At 31.5% G+C, this 22,039-nt stretch overlaps 1 protein-coding gene across 1 annotated transcript in view; it reads right to left on the bottom strand.

Annotated features, from left to right (window-relative positions):
* Tsr1 (Tsr1 ribosome assembly factor) overlaps positions 1-17,289 on the bottom strand; it is a 55,527-nt gene extending 38,238 nt beyond the window's left edge. The window contains exons 1-3 of the mRNA XM_076475433.1: positions 17,139-17,289; positions 8,601-8,671; positions 1,198-1,284 (exon numbers count right to left, since the gene is read on the bottom strand). Coding sequence (XP_076331548.1) covers positions 1,198-1,284; positions 8,601-8,671; positions 17,139-17,256 — 276 coding nt within the window. The 5' untranslated portion in view covers positions 17,257-17,289. The remainder of the gene's footprint in view (positions 1-1,197; positions 1,285-8,600; positions 8,672-17,138) is intronic.
* Positions 17,290-22,039: the final 4,750 nt, after the last annotated feature.

The raw sequence follows: 22,039 nt of genomic DNA, 5'->3' as shown, positions 1-22,039 counted from the left end.
AGATATATAAATAACAGTGATCATACAGATGTAAAAAAAGAGAAATAGTAAAGTCATGTAAAAAAGATTAGTCAGAGAAAAGCTAAATGTAAAGTTAACCATCATAAAAGTGAAAGGCCTAGTAGTTATATACTAGAGTGAAATTAACAACTTCCAAACAGTTAAGGAGAATAAGTTGTCTCATCAAACAGTGTTTATTCTAAAGTAATAGAGCCCACCTAAATAGTCTTTGACAAATGACAGACAATTATTAGAAGTTCAGGATACAACTGCAGCAATCAATGACAAGTGAACTATACACAAATGCTATAGAGATAAAAATAATGACAAAAATAGTTTTGTCAAATGAATTCTAAAGCAATTGAATTGGCTTAAGTGGACTTTTGACAAAAAGAAGAGAAACCTACAGTGATTAAGATACAACTAATAAATATAAAAGAAAATAGTGCAGCTTATCAACTGAATTCTAAAGCAATTGAATAGACCCAAGTGGGCTTTTGAGAAGAAGAAAACTGTATAGTGTTTGAGAGAAAACTATGATCATCATAGAATAAACAAAAATTTACTCATGTTTAATGTTTTTGAAAATATATATCTTAAAAAATGAAGTGTGTGTTTTCATTTATCACTAAATATATCACCAAAAAGTCACAGATGGTTACTGTGAGAAAAATCCTTAGTCCAATGAACCCATATATTTACTATACTACATATAGAATAAAACAATAAGTTGTATTACACTTTAGTCAAGGAAGTCCACTTGGTTTAAATACAAGACATACACATGAGCTATGTAAGGCACTATAGATATAAATGCTAGGAATCAAAACCATAAAAAGATACCAAAATAGTAAAGAATAATGTTTGTAGATTTTTAAATTCAACAACAATAATCTTATCATTTAATCAATATTTTTATTAAATGCTTTTTAAATCACCCCAATCATTTTAAAAAGTTGAAATTGAAATAACTGTCCAACATTTTAATTTGTGATAACATTATTTACAATTTTTTACAAATTTTTTATAATTATTTCTATGAGTGTTAATTAGAAAAATTTCATTTTATGCAAATTCTAACAATATGACATCATCTGATTTTCTCTTTAAATCCTTATTTGAATGTATTTGCTAAAGATTAAATAATTTCTTCTGGGCTTAAAGATACTGAAAGAATCATATAAATAAAAAACAAACCACAAGAAATGGAGAATTTCCAGTCCCTCCTAACGATCTTTTTTTAGCTAAACACTCCTCTCGTTTTTTCTTTCGCAACTGAATAGCCTGAATGCAATGCAAAGAAATATTCAGTACAAGCAGAAAAATGTTTTAAAAAAGTAATTACACTTGATTTGTGTATTTAATTTGTTTCAGTAACAAAAGTAATCAAAGTTTGTATAATCCTAAATAACAAAATAGTTAAAATATTTATACATTTAAATTGATTAAAATACATGCTTAAATAATTGAATTCAGGCAGGCTATCTTACTTTCCAATTGAAACTTTCAACCTTCTACACAAACATAATACAAACAGTTACATTGTAAAATAGCACTAAAACTAGATATTAATGTACACATTCTTCCTTTAAAAATAATTTACAAGATTCTACATAATAACTTGTTCCTTCCTTTTATGTATATGAATGCACAAATGCACATACACATTAAATAGCACAAACTGCTTTTCTTTTGAAAATGTTATGGTAACATATATTTAGTCAATGGGATAAATTTCCATTTTTTCAATGAAAACAAATGTGGAAAAATTTTACAACTTCCATAGCAGAAGTAAATGTTGATAACACAATAAAAAGATTTCAATCTTAACCATTACACAGGTATTGGTCAGTAATGAATTTAAAGATGTAAAATATTTTAAATGTAGATGCATGTTCATACTTTCATATATTAGATGTGGTAATGAATCTGTAAGCATTCTCTTTTTTACCGTAAATATGATAATTTATAGAAAAATTTTAAAAAATAGTTAAGACCACAACCTAATCGTTTTCAAACTTTACAGAAAATTATCTTATAAATCCGATTACATACACAGAAATATGCAACATTTTTAACTTGATCAGAAATAAATTATTATTTAATTATTATTACCATGGTATTATAACCACTACTTCTAAAGAAACTTGTTAAAAGTTAAAATTAATGTTGTACTGATATGCTTATTTAAAAGTACAACAAATGACAAATCTATGAAATTTCACTTTGTGTCAAAGTTACACATACATATAGTATATATTTAGCATTTCCAGAAATAAAATGAAATTCAGACAAATTTTTGCCTCTGAATTACTGAAAGCCTTTCTTTGATGAGTTTGAACTCACACTGTCAATAAGATATACTACTAAAAACTTCTCAATGTTTTTTATGCACTATAGAGCATGCATAATCTATAATTCTTCATCAACCCACCCTTGATATGACTTATTGTGCAAGTATCAGGGGATCTTATATAAACTCTGTTTATCCACCACAAAATTAGATATCATATAAAATTTCAACTGTGATGAAAATGTGGTTGTGGGGAGGAAGGATGGAAGGTATTTCAGAAGTATTTACCTGTTTAAAATTAATTTTAACTGTAAAAATATAAAATTAATATCAGGCAGACTTAGCTCTGAAATAACAAGTTATAATATCCACATTGTAAAGATGGTGGGAATTAATGAAGATGAAAACAAACTGATAAAATAAAACTAAAAACTACAGAGTAGGAATATAATAATTTGATACCAAGAAATGTATAATGAAACAAAGTCTGACCAGAATCCAGAATTGGAAAATCATTTGCAGTAATAGATTCAAGGGCAAAGCTTTGAACAAACAAGCCTTTGATAAGAACTGGACCTAAAGGACACATTCTTCTCAGCAGGACACTTATTTTCCCATGACACCTTTTAATTCAGACAAACGGATCAGTTTTGTGAGTTGCAATAACATATTTAGCCTGTGAAACTAACAACAGGACATAAGTAATAGCAAACATTGATAAAAGGAATACTATGTCTTCTTCCTGTATTGAAAAATTCTCAAGCGTATTATGTATTATGAAAGCACGTACTTGAGACACAATTTTCCCTCATCATCTATACTGGAAATAACCAGTCAGTTAAACAACTGACCAAATTAGTGGGTGTTCACAAGGAGATCCAAATAAAGACCAAAGCAACTTCCATGAATGAGCTCTACAAAGTGAAGTCAATGAAATGAGAGAATCAAAACATATGTAAGTTAAGAATAAACCATGGATGATCCCCATCTTGGTTGGAGCTGAGGCATCTAGTGATAATGGTAGTATCTTTTCTAATATTTATAATATGCATTTTGCAGTTAGATATGTACCTAACAAGCCATCATCATCAACCAACTAATGGCACCATCTATTCACTCCCAAAGGGTAGTAACCTCTCATGGAGCTTAACTGCAGAAGATGGAATTTTGTTCTAAGACAAATGCAAAAGTATGTGCAATGCAAAGGTCTTGAGTGAATGAATCTACTCAGTCTCTAACAAAATAAAATATCATAATTTGTTTTATATATATAATAAAATAATTTTTCAACATCAAAATCTCTAAACTTGTGAACAGAGATTTTTATAGATCAAGCATGTCAATGACATTTATGAAAAAAAGAGGAAAAGGTATATAGCCTGGTGCCAGAGGCGCCACAGTGCGGCATAGCCGCGTCTGACTAGGGGGGTCCGGGGGCATCCGGACTATCTATCTTGTTTCCTATTACTTGCTTTCACATTCATAATCACAGACACTGAAGAAATAGTTAATAATGGGTGTTGGGTATAATATATAATAAGAGATGGATAACAATGAACACAAATAAATAACCACAAACAGAAAATGGTATCCTCACATTAAATATAGTGATATGATGAATGTAAAAGTAAAAAAAAATGCAAATTCATTCCTATGACATCCTGTATGATGTAAGGACACAGAGACAAGGATGCCAAACACACAGTCAAATGATGAATATGATATGTACAATGAAATTCACACTTAAGATGGTTGTGAGCATAATGATAAATGCAAATGTGGATCAGCTGTACAAACCACTTCACTAATACTCCATACAGGGATGTAAACTGGTCAAAGTGAGCATGTTTTTTGTTTGTTTGTTTTTTTAAAGTCACATTCATATTTTAATTTAACTACTTTATTAGCAATGTATATCAATAAAATTTGCATTAAAATGTAATTTATAATTAAATTTTCTATAATATCCAAGGTTTTAATTTAATTTTTTAAAAAAATTAAATTTACAAAATATCCTTATTCTTCACTTCCATGTGTCATATCACTCTCTACACTCTGAATTCTTCATTTTATATTTTATTTATTCCCAATTACATATACAAACTACAGATACTGGTAGGCCAGAAAATAAAATACTTCCACCTTCTTTATTTTTGGAGGTACCAGTAAATTTATCATGTCCACAACACCAATTTCTTCCCATTCTCCACGATTCTGAAATCATTTTTCTGCTCTGATATACTTGTCAATGGTATATGTTTATCGTCAACTTTCTAGAAAGGTCATTTTATCAACTATGTTATTCTAATAATAGTATGCTTTATTTTCCTGATATTGATGTGTATAGAGTGAAATCAATGATCTGAACTGTAATGGAAAATTTTTAACTTATTTACAGCATTTTATTTAAAATTTAATGTTTTAGTTCTAAAATCTTCTGCCAATGTCAGCCACTTCACACATCCATCCTTTATGGCTGTTTAGCTATTGGTATTTCTTTCCATTTTAGCTGTTGTTTCTGCCATTCTCATACATTTTCCTCAACTTCAAATACACAACCAGGCTGTCAGAAACTTGCAGTTTGAATTCAGCCGTGTACCTTCTAGATGTTGTATGGCAGAAATTTTTATAGCAATTTATAATGATCTGGATGAGTTCATAAGAAGATATAAAATCAACAGCAAGTGCTGTGAATTTAACTGAATGGACAGCAACTGTTGTAGAAACAAGTATAGATTTCCACCTTTCATCTTCACTCAGTATGTCTAATGTGTTGTCAGTCCTTGTAGATTCTGATGGACTGTGAAGGGCATGTTCTGACTGAATGATTTATCCCTGTTTCTGATTGATGTAAAGACTTCCTGGAGATTCAATCAATAGCAGCTATAGGTTACCTCTTATTTCTGTTTAATTGAGGTTTCATTTTGTTACTGTAATGTAAAAATGTTCTTTAATTTTCCTATTCTTCTTGAATTTGAGTGTCACTAGCTTGCAGAGCATACAAGTGTGGATAAGATGTGCCTAAAAGTTTCTTAAAACACTTTTTTCCTCAGGTGAAGACTCAACCAGAGGGCTGGTTATTTATGTGAAAAATTTGGTAACAGTAAGATCCATATGTAATAAATACCCCAAAATAGATAAATGACCACAATTTAATAATCAAGAAAATTAAAATAATTCATCGATGCAGAAAAATAACATCCAGAACAAGACAAATCATACAATGGGTCAAAATAAAAATTTACATGAAGCCCTCCCTCCCTGAAAAACAAAATTGATGATCAAAAACTGAAGGAATAAAAGAAGGAGGATATGAAATGTATGAATACAGAATTACTTTTGAAAAATATCCACAATCCCAAATGTACTAAAATCATTTCACATAACAAATATACATGGATGAACAAATAATTTAACGTGATCCCCAAAACTTTGGACATTCAGAAGTAATGGAAATTGGTTCAATACTGAATATATTCAACATACCTGAGAGGTAAAGAAATGAAACTAGTAGAGGTCTCATCACTGTAGCAAACAAATCCACCTCAAAAATCTCAGAAAGCAACTTTACATGTCAAAAAAAAAATCAACATCAAAAGCAAATGCAAATATCAGTATGCAATGATACAAATACGCTGAACCATTACAACTGACATGCCAGTTACAATAATGCTCTGCATGCAACAGCAAAATTGCAAAAATAAGCCCTCAATTTATAAAACTCCTGAACGTGTGGCAAAAATAAATGCTTCAGACAGTACATCATAGAAAATTTAACGTGACTATAAAAAAAAATTATATTATGACAGGTGGATTGGTGACATGCTGTGAAGTGCATAATTGAGATTTTGAAAATTTTTAATTACATTGTATTAATAGTGCGAGTTCAAATACAACAATTTAACAGTTCTGTTAAGTCTACCAGATATCAGCTTGTCACAGATTCACAGTGATGCACATACTGTCAAAAGTTCCTTAACATCATAAATTCACACAGTTGCACACGCATATATATATTAGTATTGGGTGTGTCACTTTATGTCACTGATTTGTAATGCTGCACATAAATACACTATTAAATACATAATTTTGCACCGTAGGCTTACAATGATGCACATACTACGAAAATGTCATTTTACATCATCAGTTCAGAGTGCTGTTACACATACTATTTCATTCCTATTGCAAATCACAATAGCAATTCATAATTGGAATTAAAGGAATTGTTCAAAAGCTTTATAGAACATTCAGGCAAAAAAAACACCTTAAACAGTAATGATTCAGTTCACACAACACTTTAACACCTTTGCTACTGACTGCTAAAGCTGTACACATAAAAATGCACACAAAAAAACACACAGGTTAGACTTACCAGAAAATGAAAATCTGCTCTAAACAGCCCATTTGTAATTATTATTCTCTTCAAAACTTACAACAACAAAATCTGCTTGGTTATTGTACCCAAACTTTTTGTAGAATACTAAATAAGATATTTTGAAGATTATAAAAGTATTGAAAAGGTGATTTATTTCTTCTATATTTTACACAAGCTACAAAATACCATAATCCTAGTGTCAATAATGTAATCATTACTCTCTTTAAGTTATCTTTCTTACAAATATCTGATTTAAGTACAGGGTGAACCAGCCAATAATAGATGAGCATTAGATGACTGTAACATGTAGAATACTCAATGCTTTGAACACTATGCAATTGGTGTTTTTAGAGAGCCAACCACTATATCATGAATGAAGGATTAAAACCAAAAAAACAAAAGGTTAATACAGATAATATTAAATTTTGTTATATATATTTGTAGTATAACCACTTTAAATGACACAAAGGTTTATTTAAACCAATATTTCAGAAGTATATCTTATTTGAAAAGGTTGCTTTTCTACTGATGAAATTTTATATGAATGTAGGGGGGTGTATTAGTCTATGCATGTATTTACCCATTGCTAGGAATTACATATAGAAAGAATTAAGTTACATGTTAACTAAATATTCTTACTATATTCTCAAACAAATCCCATCTGAAGCTTAACATTTTACTTCTCAAATTAATGTGATCAAATAGTCAATAGTTACAGTAAATCATCATGAACAATATTAGCTATGTTTATTATCAAAGGTAACTAACCTTATACATCATTACAACATATAAAATTAGCTGAGGCATTAAGTAAACCTTTGTTGATAGTTGAGCATGAAAAAGCCAACAAACACGATAAATAAAAAAACTGAATTTAAAAACCTACAAATATGGATCTTAAAAAGTACAAGGTTGGAGCTACTATAGACATTGTTTCCTTTAACTATAAATCCATATTTGGACTCCATCAAATGTAATTCTAGGTAACAGCATAGAGCCAAAATAGGGATTTATATTGTGAATAAATAATGTCTGCAGTATCTTACAACCTTGTTTCCTTCCTTTTTCTATGATTCCCATTTACAGGTTTTTGAGTTCCCAATTGTTTATTTACCTTGTCTAAATACAAAATAAAACTGAATTTGAAAAGTATTAAAGACAATGGGAATTCACACAATGAAAGATTAATGTGACATTTTTTATTTTCAAAGTAAAAAATATACAAAAAACAACTTACTATATGAATAATTTTATCTCAAGACACAAGGGATATTACATCTATCCCACCATGTTTACTATTTGCTTTATTAATCAACATGAAAAGCATTTAAATGATATTAAAAATACAAAAATTAATTAAATATATTTCATATGGAATATAAGTGTATTGTGAGGAAACATCAACAAAATCATAAAATTGATTACTCTATAGAATTAACAAAATAAATGTGTTTACTGAAAATAACAAAAAAAAGCAACATACACTTAACCAAACATACAAAAGTTCCAGGCTTTTTGTTACTAAAGCAAATGAACTCAAATATACAAATAATTTTTATGCAACTTAAATAATTTCAAACATTTTGAGTAACATTTTAAATGTAAGACATTATTTTATTATTCTTTCTTTAATATTTATGATTGGATAATGAGTTTTATATGAAAAATATTAAACATTCTTGTTCAGTGTGACATTTACTAAACACTGAATATGTCCCTCTTAATTTAATATACTTTTTATTTTCAAAACAATATGAAAAGTACTGTTTCCATGAAGCATTCTTCAAACATGTAAATGACATTATGCACAATATTATAATAAACACATTTAAATATCACATCAAAAATATCTTATGAAAAACTCCTAGAAAAAATACTTTCAGACATTAGTGCATTATACAGCGTATAAAATATTAAGTAAACCTGAATTACCTGATTTCTCCTTTCCTGGCATTTAAGTTCATGTTTTCCCTTTTTCACAGCAATTTTTACAGGTACACGTCCTAATAAAAAAAAAGTTACAATAAAATAATAATTCAATTGTCACAATAAATTTACATTCACTTCATTGCATATGAATAATACTTATGTTATATGCCAACTCTATACAAATTTAATAAAACTTAAAATGTTTACCCTTTATAATACCTTTTATGATTATACATGTTTAAATGCATTACACAACTAAAAATTTATAAATTTTTAAACAGTTATTAATTGCAGAACTTATCATTATACATATAAAAACTCTTTTAAGCTTCACTAAAGTGCATGTCTATGACTCAAAATAAAACAATGTTCTAGAGCCACATAAATGATTAATTACAATCTTGCATCAAGTACAGAATAATGTGACTGGTAAATACAGTACATATTCTCTTAACCCTCAGTTATTATACTGCCAGTTAATAGAGTCACAAAAAGAAATCACTATACAGCTTATTTACTTACATTATCAGACTAAAAATTTGATAATTAAAAAAAAATACAAATACTAACTGTACAGCATCCTTTTGATACAATGAACATAGGAAAAGGTTAAGGTTTGTTCATTTCACATTGTGCATTTATATGGTTTCATGTAAAACTACACACGTAGACATATTCTGCAAAAATGAAAATAAGAGTACCCAAACTGTATAATAAACATTACAGGCAACATGTTTTGATCTTTTTGTTACTGACATCAACCTGTCAGAAACCTATTAATAGTATAGAACTACCTAAAGTGTGGAGTTACCACTACATTATTTGTCTATTCATTGAAAACTATACAAATGACCAAAAATACAAATATTTAGCAAGTGAAAACTCAACAGCTCTACTAAAAACCACAACCAGTCCAGCCAGTTTTGAGTAATCTCACAGACAAAAAATTTGCCTGAAATCAGTTAAACAGTATCAAACAGGAAATGTGATTTCAATAATCATACAATTTAGCACACCTTCATTAAATTTTATAAAATCTAACATTTGATATTTCAGGCTAATTTTAAAACTAAACTTACATTTTTATATTTCACAAAATCAGCAGTTCAGCACATAATATCAAGATTAATATTGTTTCCAATAAATTTCAAACTTTCAATATTTTACATATATCATTTTTGCACTCACTTTGAAAACTACAAATTTAAATGTCTATTCCCAAGGGTTTATCTATTTCCAATTTACAGAGATTGCTTCCCACACTGCATTTGAAAGCACATGCAGGCAAAGCTCAACATTCAATTTTAAAATGATGGAAGAACAGACGAGAATAATATTAATGCCAAATTCTATTTTGTAAGCAAGATATTCTACATTAAACTGGTCATATTTCAAAATGTGATGTAACTTAAATAATAAAAAGGTAGTTTTACTACATGTTATTGTTGAGTAGCTCTTATCATAACTGAAATGCTCAACAATTACTTTTCCTAGTGGACAGTACAAGTAGCTCAGAGTTCTGGCTCCAAGTGAAACAAGAGTGCAACACAATTAACTTTTTAAAGTCCATGAAATAATTTAAATTGATTGATTCACTTACATTTTTCCCATCACTTGGGATGGGTACTTTTAATTGTATGTTACAAATATATTGTCAAACAGAAAATTTTATGTGACCTGTTAAAGTACAATGCATGTACAAATATCAAAATAAAAAACTCAGTGCAATATTTGGACAAATGCATAATATGAAGACACCTTGACAATATGTGTTTTATATCTCACACAGTCAATTAAAAAAATGTTTTAATAAGGGCTTGTACTAGGTTCTTACATGTGAAAGTCATTTTGACACTTTGATTTAGATGTAGAATACCAGACAGAAATTCTCAAGATCAATAAATTTTAATATGTACTGGTAAAACAAGTACAGGGTAACCTCAGTTGAAATGCCAAGCACCATAAAGTCTTGCACTGACATGCACTCTTGTAGAAAAAAACAAGCATCAATGATTCTCCACTTTACCAACACCTTACCTTTCTATTTCTATGGCCTTTACTATTGTTTAACAACTAAACAAGTCATAAAGAAAGCATCTGCTTGCTGCCAAGTTAAGAGACAGCTTCCTGTCAAGTTTGAATGACAGCAATATGTATTTATCAAATTAGCATTAATTATTTTTACATCCTTTTGAAAACCTTGAAGTTGTTCAAAATAAATGTTAAAAATCTCAATGTATGTACTGATACCATTTTCAAAACAGTCTAAAACTGCAATTTTCTCAATAGAAACAAATTGTGAATTCATGCAAGTTCTGTATTAGGCCTCTTACTCTACATATATACCTCAATTACACACAAGGTCTTACATCTTAATTAGTGAATTAATTATCATTATAAAGTTGCACAACATATGAAATCTGAGCACATTCTAAGTTTAGTAGTAACTTAGCAAGTGTTGATTATTTGGTAGAAGGCTTCATCATCAAGTATAGCACACACACTATAACATTTACTTTCAATTTCACTCATAAGTCCCATTAACCATTTATATATCATAAGCTTCAAGTTTGGAGCTGGTCTAATAAAAAATTAGCAAGCACATTATATATATACTCTGATTCTAAAATGATCAGGACAAATTTTGCAATTTGCTAGAATTTGGTCAAAAATTTCATAAAAATTTAAATATGATTTAAAAATAGTAAATTTAAATAAATGCTCTTGGTTTTATCCAAAATTTCAGCTACCTGTCTGGATAAATTAATTGGTAATACTACTACAGTCCAATATTTAATAAATAATTAAAACAAAGGTTTTATATTTACACAATTTTAAAAACTCTACTGAAGCCAGCACCAGCTTCTACTTCAGCCCTTAAACAGCAGGAATGTTGTAGGTAGCAGCATCAATTGATGATAGCCTCAGTTTAACATGTTTGTTCCCACACAACCCACAGATGGGTCGTCACAGTCTTCCAGTCAGACCCACATGACCCACCTGTGAGTCGTGTTCTATTTTCTTTTCAAAGAGCCACTTAGTGGCTGCGACGCAATGGCTACATATACACTCTTCCTAAAAAAAAGTAATTGTAAAATTACTAGTGCAGTGGTTCTTAATTAAAACCCCAGGGGTTCAATGAGTCAGTTTCAGGGGTTCAGCAGAGGTCAAGACATACACACTGTGTGTGTGTCCATTCCGTTAACCCACTGGTATGATTCGTGGTGTCATGCTCCACTTGGCCATCACTGGCTGTGGCTGATCACGTCACATCACTTGGCCTTAATATCTGTGCTGCAGGGAACTTCGCTCGCTTAATAGTCAACTTGTGACTGTAGTAATCGTACATCATTTGTGATTTTTTTCCTAATCTTTCAATCCCTTTATACAAATTATGTTGAGCAAAAACAGAAAGTGGTCGAACGAATACGTACAATATGGATTCACGTGTATAACGGAACATGATGGAATTCAGCATCCTCAATGCATGATTTGCAATGCCAAGTTCAGCAATTCTGGTCTTACATTGGAAAACTAAGAGAACACTTCCTAAAGCTGCATGGAGATGGGAAATACAAGGACACAACACTTGCTGAATTCAGGATAAAGAGACCCAGGTTCGATGAAAAGGCTACTTTGCCTATTCTTGGCTTTATACCCATCGACAAACTGATCCTCACAGCATCGTACGAAGTTGCGTACTTGATCACAAAGCAGGGCAAACCAGACACCATTGGTGAAGCACTCATAAAACCAGCTGCATTGAAGATGGCAAATATCATGCTGGGAAGAGCTGCTGAAAATAGGTTATCCCAAATTCCTCTTTCAAATGACACCATCAGCAGCAGAATCGATGACATCTTGGCTCAAGTAGTTGCAGATTTGATTTCAAGACCAGCAAAATTCAGCCTTCAACTCGATGAGATTACCGATGTTTCCAATCTAAGCCATCTTGTTGTATTCGTGCGCTATGTGAAGAATGACAAGATGAAAGATTTTTTATTTTGTAAGCCTCTTAAAACAACAACTAAGGCAGCCAACGTGAAGAAACTTGTGGATGATTTCTTCAGAGACAACGATCTTTCATGGTATATGGTTTCTGCAGTTTCTTCGGACGTAGCTTCAGTCATTCTGGGGCGAAACTCTGGTTTTGGTGCATTGGCAAAAGCCGATGCACCACACATCATTGTAACGCACTGTGTTCTGCACAGGCATGCACTGGCAACAAAAACCTTGCCTTCAAAACTGGCAGAAGTATTAATAATTGTGGTGGAATGTGTGAACTTTGTGTAAAATAGTGCCCTGAAGCACCACATCTTCAAAAAGCTGTGTAATGAAATGGGCTCTGAAATCGAGGTACTTCTGTACCATTCTAACATTCAGTAGTTATCCCAGGGAAAGGTGCTGAATAGTGTTTTTGCCATGTGTGTGGAATTAGCCCTGTTTTTGCGAGAGCACCAACACTGTCATGCAAATTCCTTCAAAAAATCTGAGTTCATTCTCATTTTGGCATACATGGCTGATATCTTCAATGCTCTTAATCATCTCAATCAACAGATGCAGGGAGGCTTTCAAAAAAAGCTACCATTATGGAAATGACAAACAGAGAATGATAACTTTGCAAACTTTCCCCTGCTGGACAACTGTGTAAGTAAGATCGAAGATGTGTCTGAAATCGGAGACATTTCTGTACTCGGGGAACTGAAGCAAGCAATTGTCATGCACCTATATGAGCTTGCAAAGTCTCTCAACGGATACTTCCCCACCAAAGAGTCATATCCAGCATGGGTGAGACAGCCGTTCACGTTTAGTGTTGGGACAGAAATACCTCGACTAAATCATTGAACTTCAGCAGAACCAGGTTCAATAGCAACTTTTCAGAACAACAACGCTCTCAACGTTTTGGTGTCATCAAATCGTAGTGTACCCTCTTATTGCTAAGAAAGCCCTTGAGATACTCATACTGTTTGTTACAACGTATCTGTGCGAGCAATACTTTTCGAGGATGGTAGACATAAAAACGAAGAAAAGGAACAGACTTTGTTGCGAAAATGATATGAGATAAGCACTTGTCGTGCATTTCTGAACTTGTCTCTGAAAGGCAACAGCAAAAGTCACATTGATTTGCAGTAAATATTCTGTGACTTATGTTTTTGTTTTTATGTGAAATTCATGTTTTGTTGGTTTTGTTCTTTGAACACAGTGATATTGTGTGCAACTGATGCATGGTTCACTTTGTCCACTAATAAAATATCTACTTATGTTTTGAATTTGAAAAACATCATTTTATTTTTCCAATTACGAAGGGTTCAGTGAATGCAAGTACAAAACTTCTGGGGTTCAGTACCTCCAACAAGGTTAAAAACCACTGGACTAGTGGGATCCTGGAAAGTATCAGCAAAATAGACTTGGGAGTCAACGTATTAAGGGTTAAAAACACACACTGCATTACACTGTTCTAACATCCCCTTTGAGTTGTTTGCAAAACATAGTATTTTATATTTCCCATTTGATATTATAAAGTTTGACCAAAAAATTATATAAGCCTGCAAACTTAAACTTCTTTAAAATTGTTTCAGTTTAAAAATGGATTTTCCATAATTCAGTTACACAAATTTCAAAAATTGTATTTGTTTTTTTTGTTAAGATTTTTTAAAGATTGGGAAGAATTAAAACTCTTACTCAGGTCAAATTATTATTTCATTTACAAAAATGAGCACTTTGTTTTATTGTTTGTTAACAAAAATACAAAAACTGAAGAAAAGGGAAGACCACAGATGTCAAATGAATATGGATCCTCTTTCAACTTGATTTTTTTTGTTAAATCTGCATCTTTTAGTTTTAAAACATGTGGTCTTTCTTTTATGTATTGTGTCTGAAGCATCTTGTTTCAATGACCAGCAGTAATCAGCCATCATGCTGTTGTTCAACCTTCCCTGATATCTCCCCTCCACTTCCCTAATGTCTTAATGAAACTTCTATCCTTGTTTTTTTTGCTGACAGCACTGATATTTTCAGGAAAATAGTCAATATGTGAATATAAGAAATGAACATTCAAGTTCACAGTACAACCTAGTTCTATGAATTTATCAAGCATGTTGTTGACAATATTTTCATAATTTGAATCCTTGTTGCTTCCTGAAAATTTATCATTAACATCTTTAAAAGCAATCCAATTCTTCATTTTCAACTTTCCTCACTGTCCTTTCAAACTGTTCATCCATTTCCTAATCAAAGGCCCAACAAAAATCCCTTCTTAGTTCTTCATACTTGAAATAGTTACCATCTTTGTCAAAGGCCTTTACATACTGCTTCATTAAGCTTAGTTTTATGTGAAGTGGAGGTAATAGGGCATGCTTTGTATCCACAAAACTTTCATGTTCAATATTTTTTTATTCTGGTATCAGGTTGATTCTGATTGCCATTGCTTCTTTATCCAGTGTTGATTTCTTGCTTTGTTGTCCCATTCATGCCAAAAAACATGAAAACATTTACTTAACCAGATTGTTGATCCAACAACATACAAAGGACTTTTAGTCACCACAAAGTGGTCAACCATGGTCTTTGTATTTGACCTCATGACCTCATTAAGAAGTTGAAGATTTTCATGTTTCCTTCAAATGAACAAAATGGGCAATAGGAACAGATGTGTATGTTACTATTGTGAAGGAGAAGACCATTTAGACTTCTTTTGGAGAAACCAATGAACAATCACTATTCACTTGGTTCATAGACTATAGCTCCTAGCATTGATATTAATTTAGCACTATTTTTGCAATAAACCAGTAAACCTTCTTGCAAAATGTATAGCATAAACAATTTTTCAAGATTTCTGTACCAGTAAAATGATATCCCTGGGGAAAGCAAGTTCTTAGCCCAAAGTCTGGACTACAAATTCTCTGAAGAATTCTTTAGAAGACCAAAATCTCTCACTGTATCATTAAGTTCACCTTGTGTGAAAAGTTGTGGTTCAGTGGTTTACCAGATGTTTCAGATTGAAAACAATTCCTATCAGCATTTCTACTGACATCAGATTCAAAATAGGATGAAACTGTATCAAGAGTCTCTGGTGGAATATGTACAGTTACATTGAATCTATGAGCAACAAGTCTGAAGGTTCATATAACAAATTTCCTTTTTATTTTGAATGTTATAGCCTTGCATGTTACATGAGTAAAAACAGCAGTCATCTCCATAGTTTCTGGACTCAAATTAGACCACTGGAATTCCATAAAGCAAAGGTTTTTTCTTAACTTTAGTCCACCTTCTCAACTCTTCAACAAAAACAATGCAAACTTTGTGAAGAGCCCACGATTTGTTTTGGTCACTAAGTTTCATTCAAAAATATATATTATATGCTTTTCTGATGAATTTGTAATGTTTTGCCTTTGTTTATTTATCACAAACATAATAGAATATGTTTGATTCATTTACACAACCTCTTGTCACTAAATGATGAATAAATACTACTAAAAAGAAAAAATACACATCAAAAAGTGCACACAAACAAATATATAAAGCAGGAATTACGTCACAAGGCTATTAACCATTTACATAATAATGGTGTATTTTTCATGGGTTCTAGAATGGTTGATATGTCTATCACATCTCAAATAGTTGAGAGAAATCTATAGCCAGCATTTGACAACATTTTAAACATAACAAAATGTGACTCAATTTCAATGAAAATGATTTGCTTATGTAAGAATACACGAAGTCTTGTAAAAAACCTGTATGTTAAGGAGAAAAATGGATATTTTCAGATTCAGCAATAAATATTACTGCAGAACATGTAAAATGTTCAAGAAAATAAAACAATTTCAGAACTGTGTTAAGTAACAAACAATGCAATGTATTCACAATATGTGGAAAAGTATAAAATATTACATCTTGTAAATAACTCATGAAGACATGACACAGAGGATGTCAAACCAACATACATGTAGAGTGCATTTTTAAAGCAAATATAAAATCTTGATTTTAATTATTTATCAAAGTTCAAATAATACACAAGTAGTAATCATTCATATTTGTGGATTTCTATACTAACAGAAGTGGCTTATAGTTTCGTCTACAGTATACAACATGATACTATTCACACATGGGAAAAGAATTAAAAAAAATAGGTTTCTAGTTATACTTACAGAGCAACTACTTATGGTACTTAAAATTTTGGATGTTCATGAATTTTATGTGAACCGCCATGCCTTTGTTTAAATTTACGGTGTATCCCACGTAAAACTGCTTCAAGTTCCAAATTTAATCTCGCAGCACTCATTTTATTTTACAAATTTGCCTGGGAGGATGCCTCCAGATCTCATAGAATTGGGATGTTGATTGTGCTTCACAACATATGTTGTCTTTTGATATAGATTAGAAATCACCACCTCCTTTTTCAAATATTACACGTATGGGCCTCCTAGTCTACTAATTTAATAATTCACTAGTAATAGTAAATGTATTAGTTGTAGTAGTAATATCACTTGACAATCATATACATTGCCTTAAATCACTCTTTTAAACACATTATACACGTATTACCTTTAGTAGCTGTTTCCAGAGCTCTGTTACTGCGATGTTTACCATGTTTATGTGGTTTATTTTGTTGTTTAAAAGGACCAGATCGATGAACATGCTCACCGCCATTACTCATCGCCATGTTGGCTATATTTAGTTTTTCGTCACCTGACGACTAAAATCAAAGGTAAAAATATATAATAAGTTTTAAATTATAATATATTGTTATAAAATCTTTTTATTTTCCTTATGATAGAATATTTTCAACCAACTGTAAAAACACAAAAACACGATTACCTGAAAAGAATTGTTTGTTTGTTTTTTAATTTCGCACAAAGCTTTTGTTTGTTTGTTTGTTTGTTTGTTTTGGAATTTCGCACAAAGCTACTCGAGGGCTATCTGTGCTAGCCGTCCCTAATTTAGCAGTGTAAGACTAGAGGGAAGGCAGCTAGTCATCACCACCCACCGCCAACCCTTGGGCTACTCTTTTACCAACGAATAGTGGAATTGACCGTCACATTATACGCCCCCACGGCTGGGAGGGCGAGCATGTTTGGCGCAACGGGAATGCGAACCCGCGACCCTCGGATTACGAGTTGCACGCCTTAGCACGCTTGTCCTTGCCAGGCCGCACCTGAAAAGAAATTGGGATTAAATCTCAGTCACTGATAGCCCAATACGGATATACCCCAAATCAAGAAACAACGTTTGCCATTATATATTAGTGTAAATAGATCAAAATAGTCTTCGACCAAAGAAAAAGGGCCTAATTAGATCTATGAATATATCTATGATCAGAGTTTTTCACAGTTTAACATATCTTTTCTTTGTTTGCTTACAGCCCCTAGCTTTTTTAATATTTTAATCGTGTACCTCAGCCATAGTATCTTACATAATAAAACTTGTAATAGTAAGTATTATATTGTCCCAGAAACATCCATTCATTCATATCGGTAGAAGCTCAAAGGTCAGTATTTATATATTTTAGGATCATTATTATCTACGACAAATTGTTAAATTTTTCTTTAGTTTAAGCAGGACATTGCTCTCGTGCAAGTATTTTCAAACGGTTGCATGTTTTGTCTATACTGTAAAACTAAACTCCACATTTATTTCTTGGCGCTTAATTACACGACAGTTGCGCCTTACCTTGCACAACACAGGAACAACATGAAAACAAACAAACAAAAATAATAAACGATAATTCTAAATAAACCAACATCTTCATAACCGAAGCTCCACATGCGGTCGCGAATCCTACATAACTTTATATTAATCCTTTCTAGCAATCTTCAACTGATGTTCAAGCCATATATTCAATCTTTCATTCCACCGTTCAAATAGACCATTCAAAGAAGAACTGCCCATCTGGATTCAGTTACTTATAAAACAAGTTAAAAACGAATTAACGACTGGTATATCTTATGGAAAATTGGTTCCAACTTGCAAGGCAAGTGCAACTGTAAAGGTTCTTTATGACTACGAAACACATTTTAAGTAGCATCAGCTTTTCACATAAATAATACACCGCAGTGTATCCACAACAGACACCTAAGATATCTCAATAACGATGTTCTTCTAACAGAATAATTCTTATCTATTTCTACTATTTGTTCTCTACTCTTTATTAAATATTCTGTCCCCCGCTGGTAGAGTGGTAAGTCTACGGATTTACAACGCTAAAACCAACGGTGCGATTTCCTTTGGTAGACTTAGCAGATAGCCCGATGTGGCTTTGCTATAAGAAAACACACACATACATTACATTTTCTCAACATTCCTTAAATTAAACATCTAACTTACTAATTCGTTTCCAGTAAAACATATTATCGAAGGCCTACTGTGAGTCTAAATATATAAAACCAGTCCTCTCACACACAAAAACACAAAACTACTCTCAAAACACTTCACCAATTTAGTGATGTATGATAACTTTCCAAAGCCATAGTGAGAACGTTTAATTAAAGGATAACTTCGCACATGCTTGTCTAAACAGTTTCTAGCAATAGATTTTAAAATATTGCTAACATTATTGATCAAACTATTAAACTTACAATTTTAGGGATTCTAACTCAACCCTTTTTCCAAATATATCATTCACAATGAAACTATTATTATTATAATACATTTCCATAGTATCAGAAAATGTTTTTAAATAACAGTTAAAGTTCATACTCATTCCATGTTGAGCTTTTCCAAAGTTTTCGAAAACTCAGGGCTGGCTTTAGTACTTTAGCTTTTCGAAAGACAGTTTTTATCAATAAAATATAATTTAATATAATTTTTAAAGAAACTGATCAACTAAGGATTTTCTTCTCTATGCTCCCACCCTCCAACTTGTACCTCAACAGCAATAGTCATGAATTATAACGCTGAAAATTATGTTTTCATAATCGAGGAGGGCACAGTGTAAATAACCACCCGTGTTACTTTTTTCTCAACAACAAAAACCAAACTAACTTTTTCTATAATCTGTAATAACAAGTGCTAAAACTTGTATCAGTACTTTAACTACATTCTTCTCCTCCACAATGAGAAACACTTGTTAAAGGCTGTTATTGTTTTTTGAATTTCACACAGAGCTATTCGAGAGCTATATGAGCTAGCCATCTTTCATTTTAAGTGATAGATTAAAAAGAAGGTAGCTAGTAAACACTATAAGCTGCCAACTCATAGGATTTTACCTTCGGTTTTATAACTGTCCACATCTTCATGGAACTTTCTTCTTTTTTTTTCAAAACGGAGTGCGAACCGCGCAAACCTGGATCCTTATTACGACACAATGAACCAGAGAGAGCGGTTGGTCCCAGTGAGCTATCAGCAATCTATATTTTTCAGAAAATTAAACTTCGGATTTTAGCGTTGCAAGTCTGCAAACTTACTCCTAACCCACTAGGGAACTTTGTTAAGGACCATTATTATTAATCGTTTTTATTCTATATTATTTAACTGAATTATAGAAACCATTCAAGTTAAACTTGGTTTTTTGATGAAAATATTTTATATAATCCCTTTCAGACGTAACCTTAATTCTACCCCTCTTTTTACTTTCTTCTGTTGTTTTCCATAAATTTTTTGCACCATTTAATAAGTCCATTCCTTTATCCAGGCATTTATAATAGGTATTTAATTGAAAACTTGTAAGCTTGGCTAACAATTTTGCAACCCTTCCGAACTAAACTATAATTAAACAAGAAGTAATTACAAACCTTATTGAGTTACTATTAGACTATTGACTCTATGCTTTCATTAACCTACTATTTTTAAATAACTCACTACTTGCATTTATTTCATACTTCTATTCTTTAAGTACTCCTAACCATGAGAACCAAGATGGAATCTAATGAACAAAACCTAAAAGTACCAGTCATCTCTCAAAAAATAAATGTAAGAACAAAAATGTTTGTTGAACTTTGTGCAAAATTACTCGAGGGCTATCTGTACTAGCAGTACCTCATTTTGAAATCATAGACCAGAGATAAACAACTTATTTTTCATAGTGACCACAACTGAGGCAAATGAAAACAACGTTGGCTACACTATTAAAAAAAATTGAAAGATGTTAGTTTAATCAAAATAATTGTATTTCAACTAACCTTCAACGTGAAAATTGATGGGGTTTTCATCTAAATTTATGTCAATAATCCGAGATCTGTATCTAGACTTGAGAAAATCTAGCGTGGAAAATGTTGACTCACATACCCATGTGGATCCAAACATGGAAAATAATTTTGAAATTGCTATTTTTTAATTTGGAAGACTCTCATTTATCAGAATAGTGAGCCACATCTCTCTGATAGAACGTTTTTGTTCACCTTTTATACATTTTACACTTTGCAGGGTAAGCATTTCGTCTTCAAATCCACATTTATCCAAAGACAAAAAAGATGTAATTTCCTTACCCTCATTTCCTAAATCAAATTGAAATGGATCATACAAAAATTCAAATATCAATTTTAAATTTTTACATTCGGACAAACGTGATTCAAATTTTTGAGATAGATTTTTGATCCAGTTTACATAGAGATCATTTTTATCACCAGTGAAATCATACTTATTATTTTCTAGAAAACTATTCAACTTTGCAAAATGTGTCAAGTCATTCTTTTGCAATTGTTCCGCAAGGAGGTTTAGCTTTAACTAAAATTCATGAATAGGCTGTGATTTCTCGCTTATTATTTTACCTCTTCTCTGAAGCTTCGTATTCAAATTATTCAAGTGAGTCATTATGTCGCACAGAAAGTGCAAATCACACTGCCATGACAAAGTTTCAATTTCAGGGAAATTTTCAATCTTACCTTTTTCAACAAGATGCTCTTTTATTTCAGTAAATAAGGAGGTAAATCGTTCCAAGACTTAACCATCTTACATTTGCAAGATCAGTAAGATCATCAAAAGTACAGTCACTGCTTTTCTTAAAAGACTTAACAAACTGTCGATGGATCAGAGAGCTTCCACTTCTAATATAATTCACAATTTTTACAACAATGTCAATCAAATTTTTCAGTTCATCAATTTTAGACATCTGAGCAATAAATTTTCCTGATGCAAAATGCAATGGAAAAATTGCAGCGTGGACTTCATTATTTTCTATTAAATGCTGCTTCAAAAGAGAAACAAATAATAATTTCGCCCAATCATGGCGGGAGCACCGTCTATTGTGACAGAAACCAGTTTTTTAAAATTCAGATTGAATTTTTTTGACATTTCAAGAAATTTTTAAAGGTGTTTTTTTTCACATGTTCGATCTCATAATCCACAAAGACCAAGCATTTCTTCTTTCACTTAAAGATTTGAAGTTACATATCGAACCCAAAATATCAACTGTGCGGTGCCTCTAACATCTGTTGACTCATCTGGTGCTAAAGAAAAATACTAACAGTCTTTTAGTTGTTCAAACAACTGATTTTCTATGCGTTTCACTT

The sequence above is a fragment of the Tachypleus tridentatus genome, chromosome 13, assembly GCF_004210375.1.
Source record: "Tachypleus tridentatus isolate NWPU-2018 chromosome 13, ASM421037v1, whole genome shotgun sequence".
NCBI lineage: Eukaryota > Metazoa > Arthropoda > Merostomata > Xiphosura > Limulidae > Tachypleus > Tachypleus tridentatus.
The sequence above is the reverse complement of the archived record's forward strand: the minus strand, read 5'-3'. Positions and strand labels throughout refer to the sequence as shown.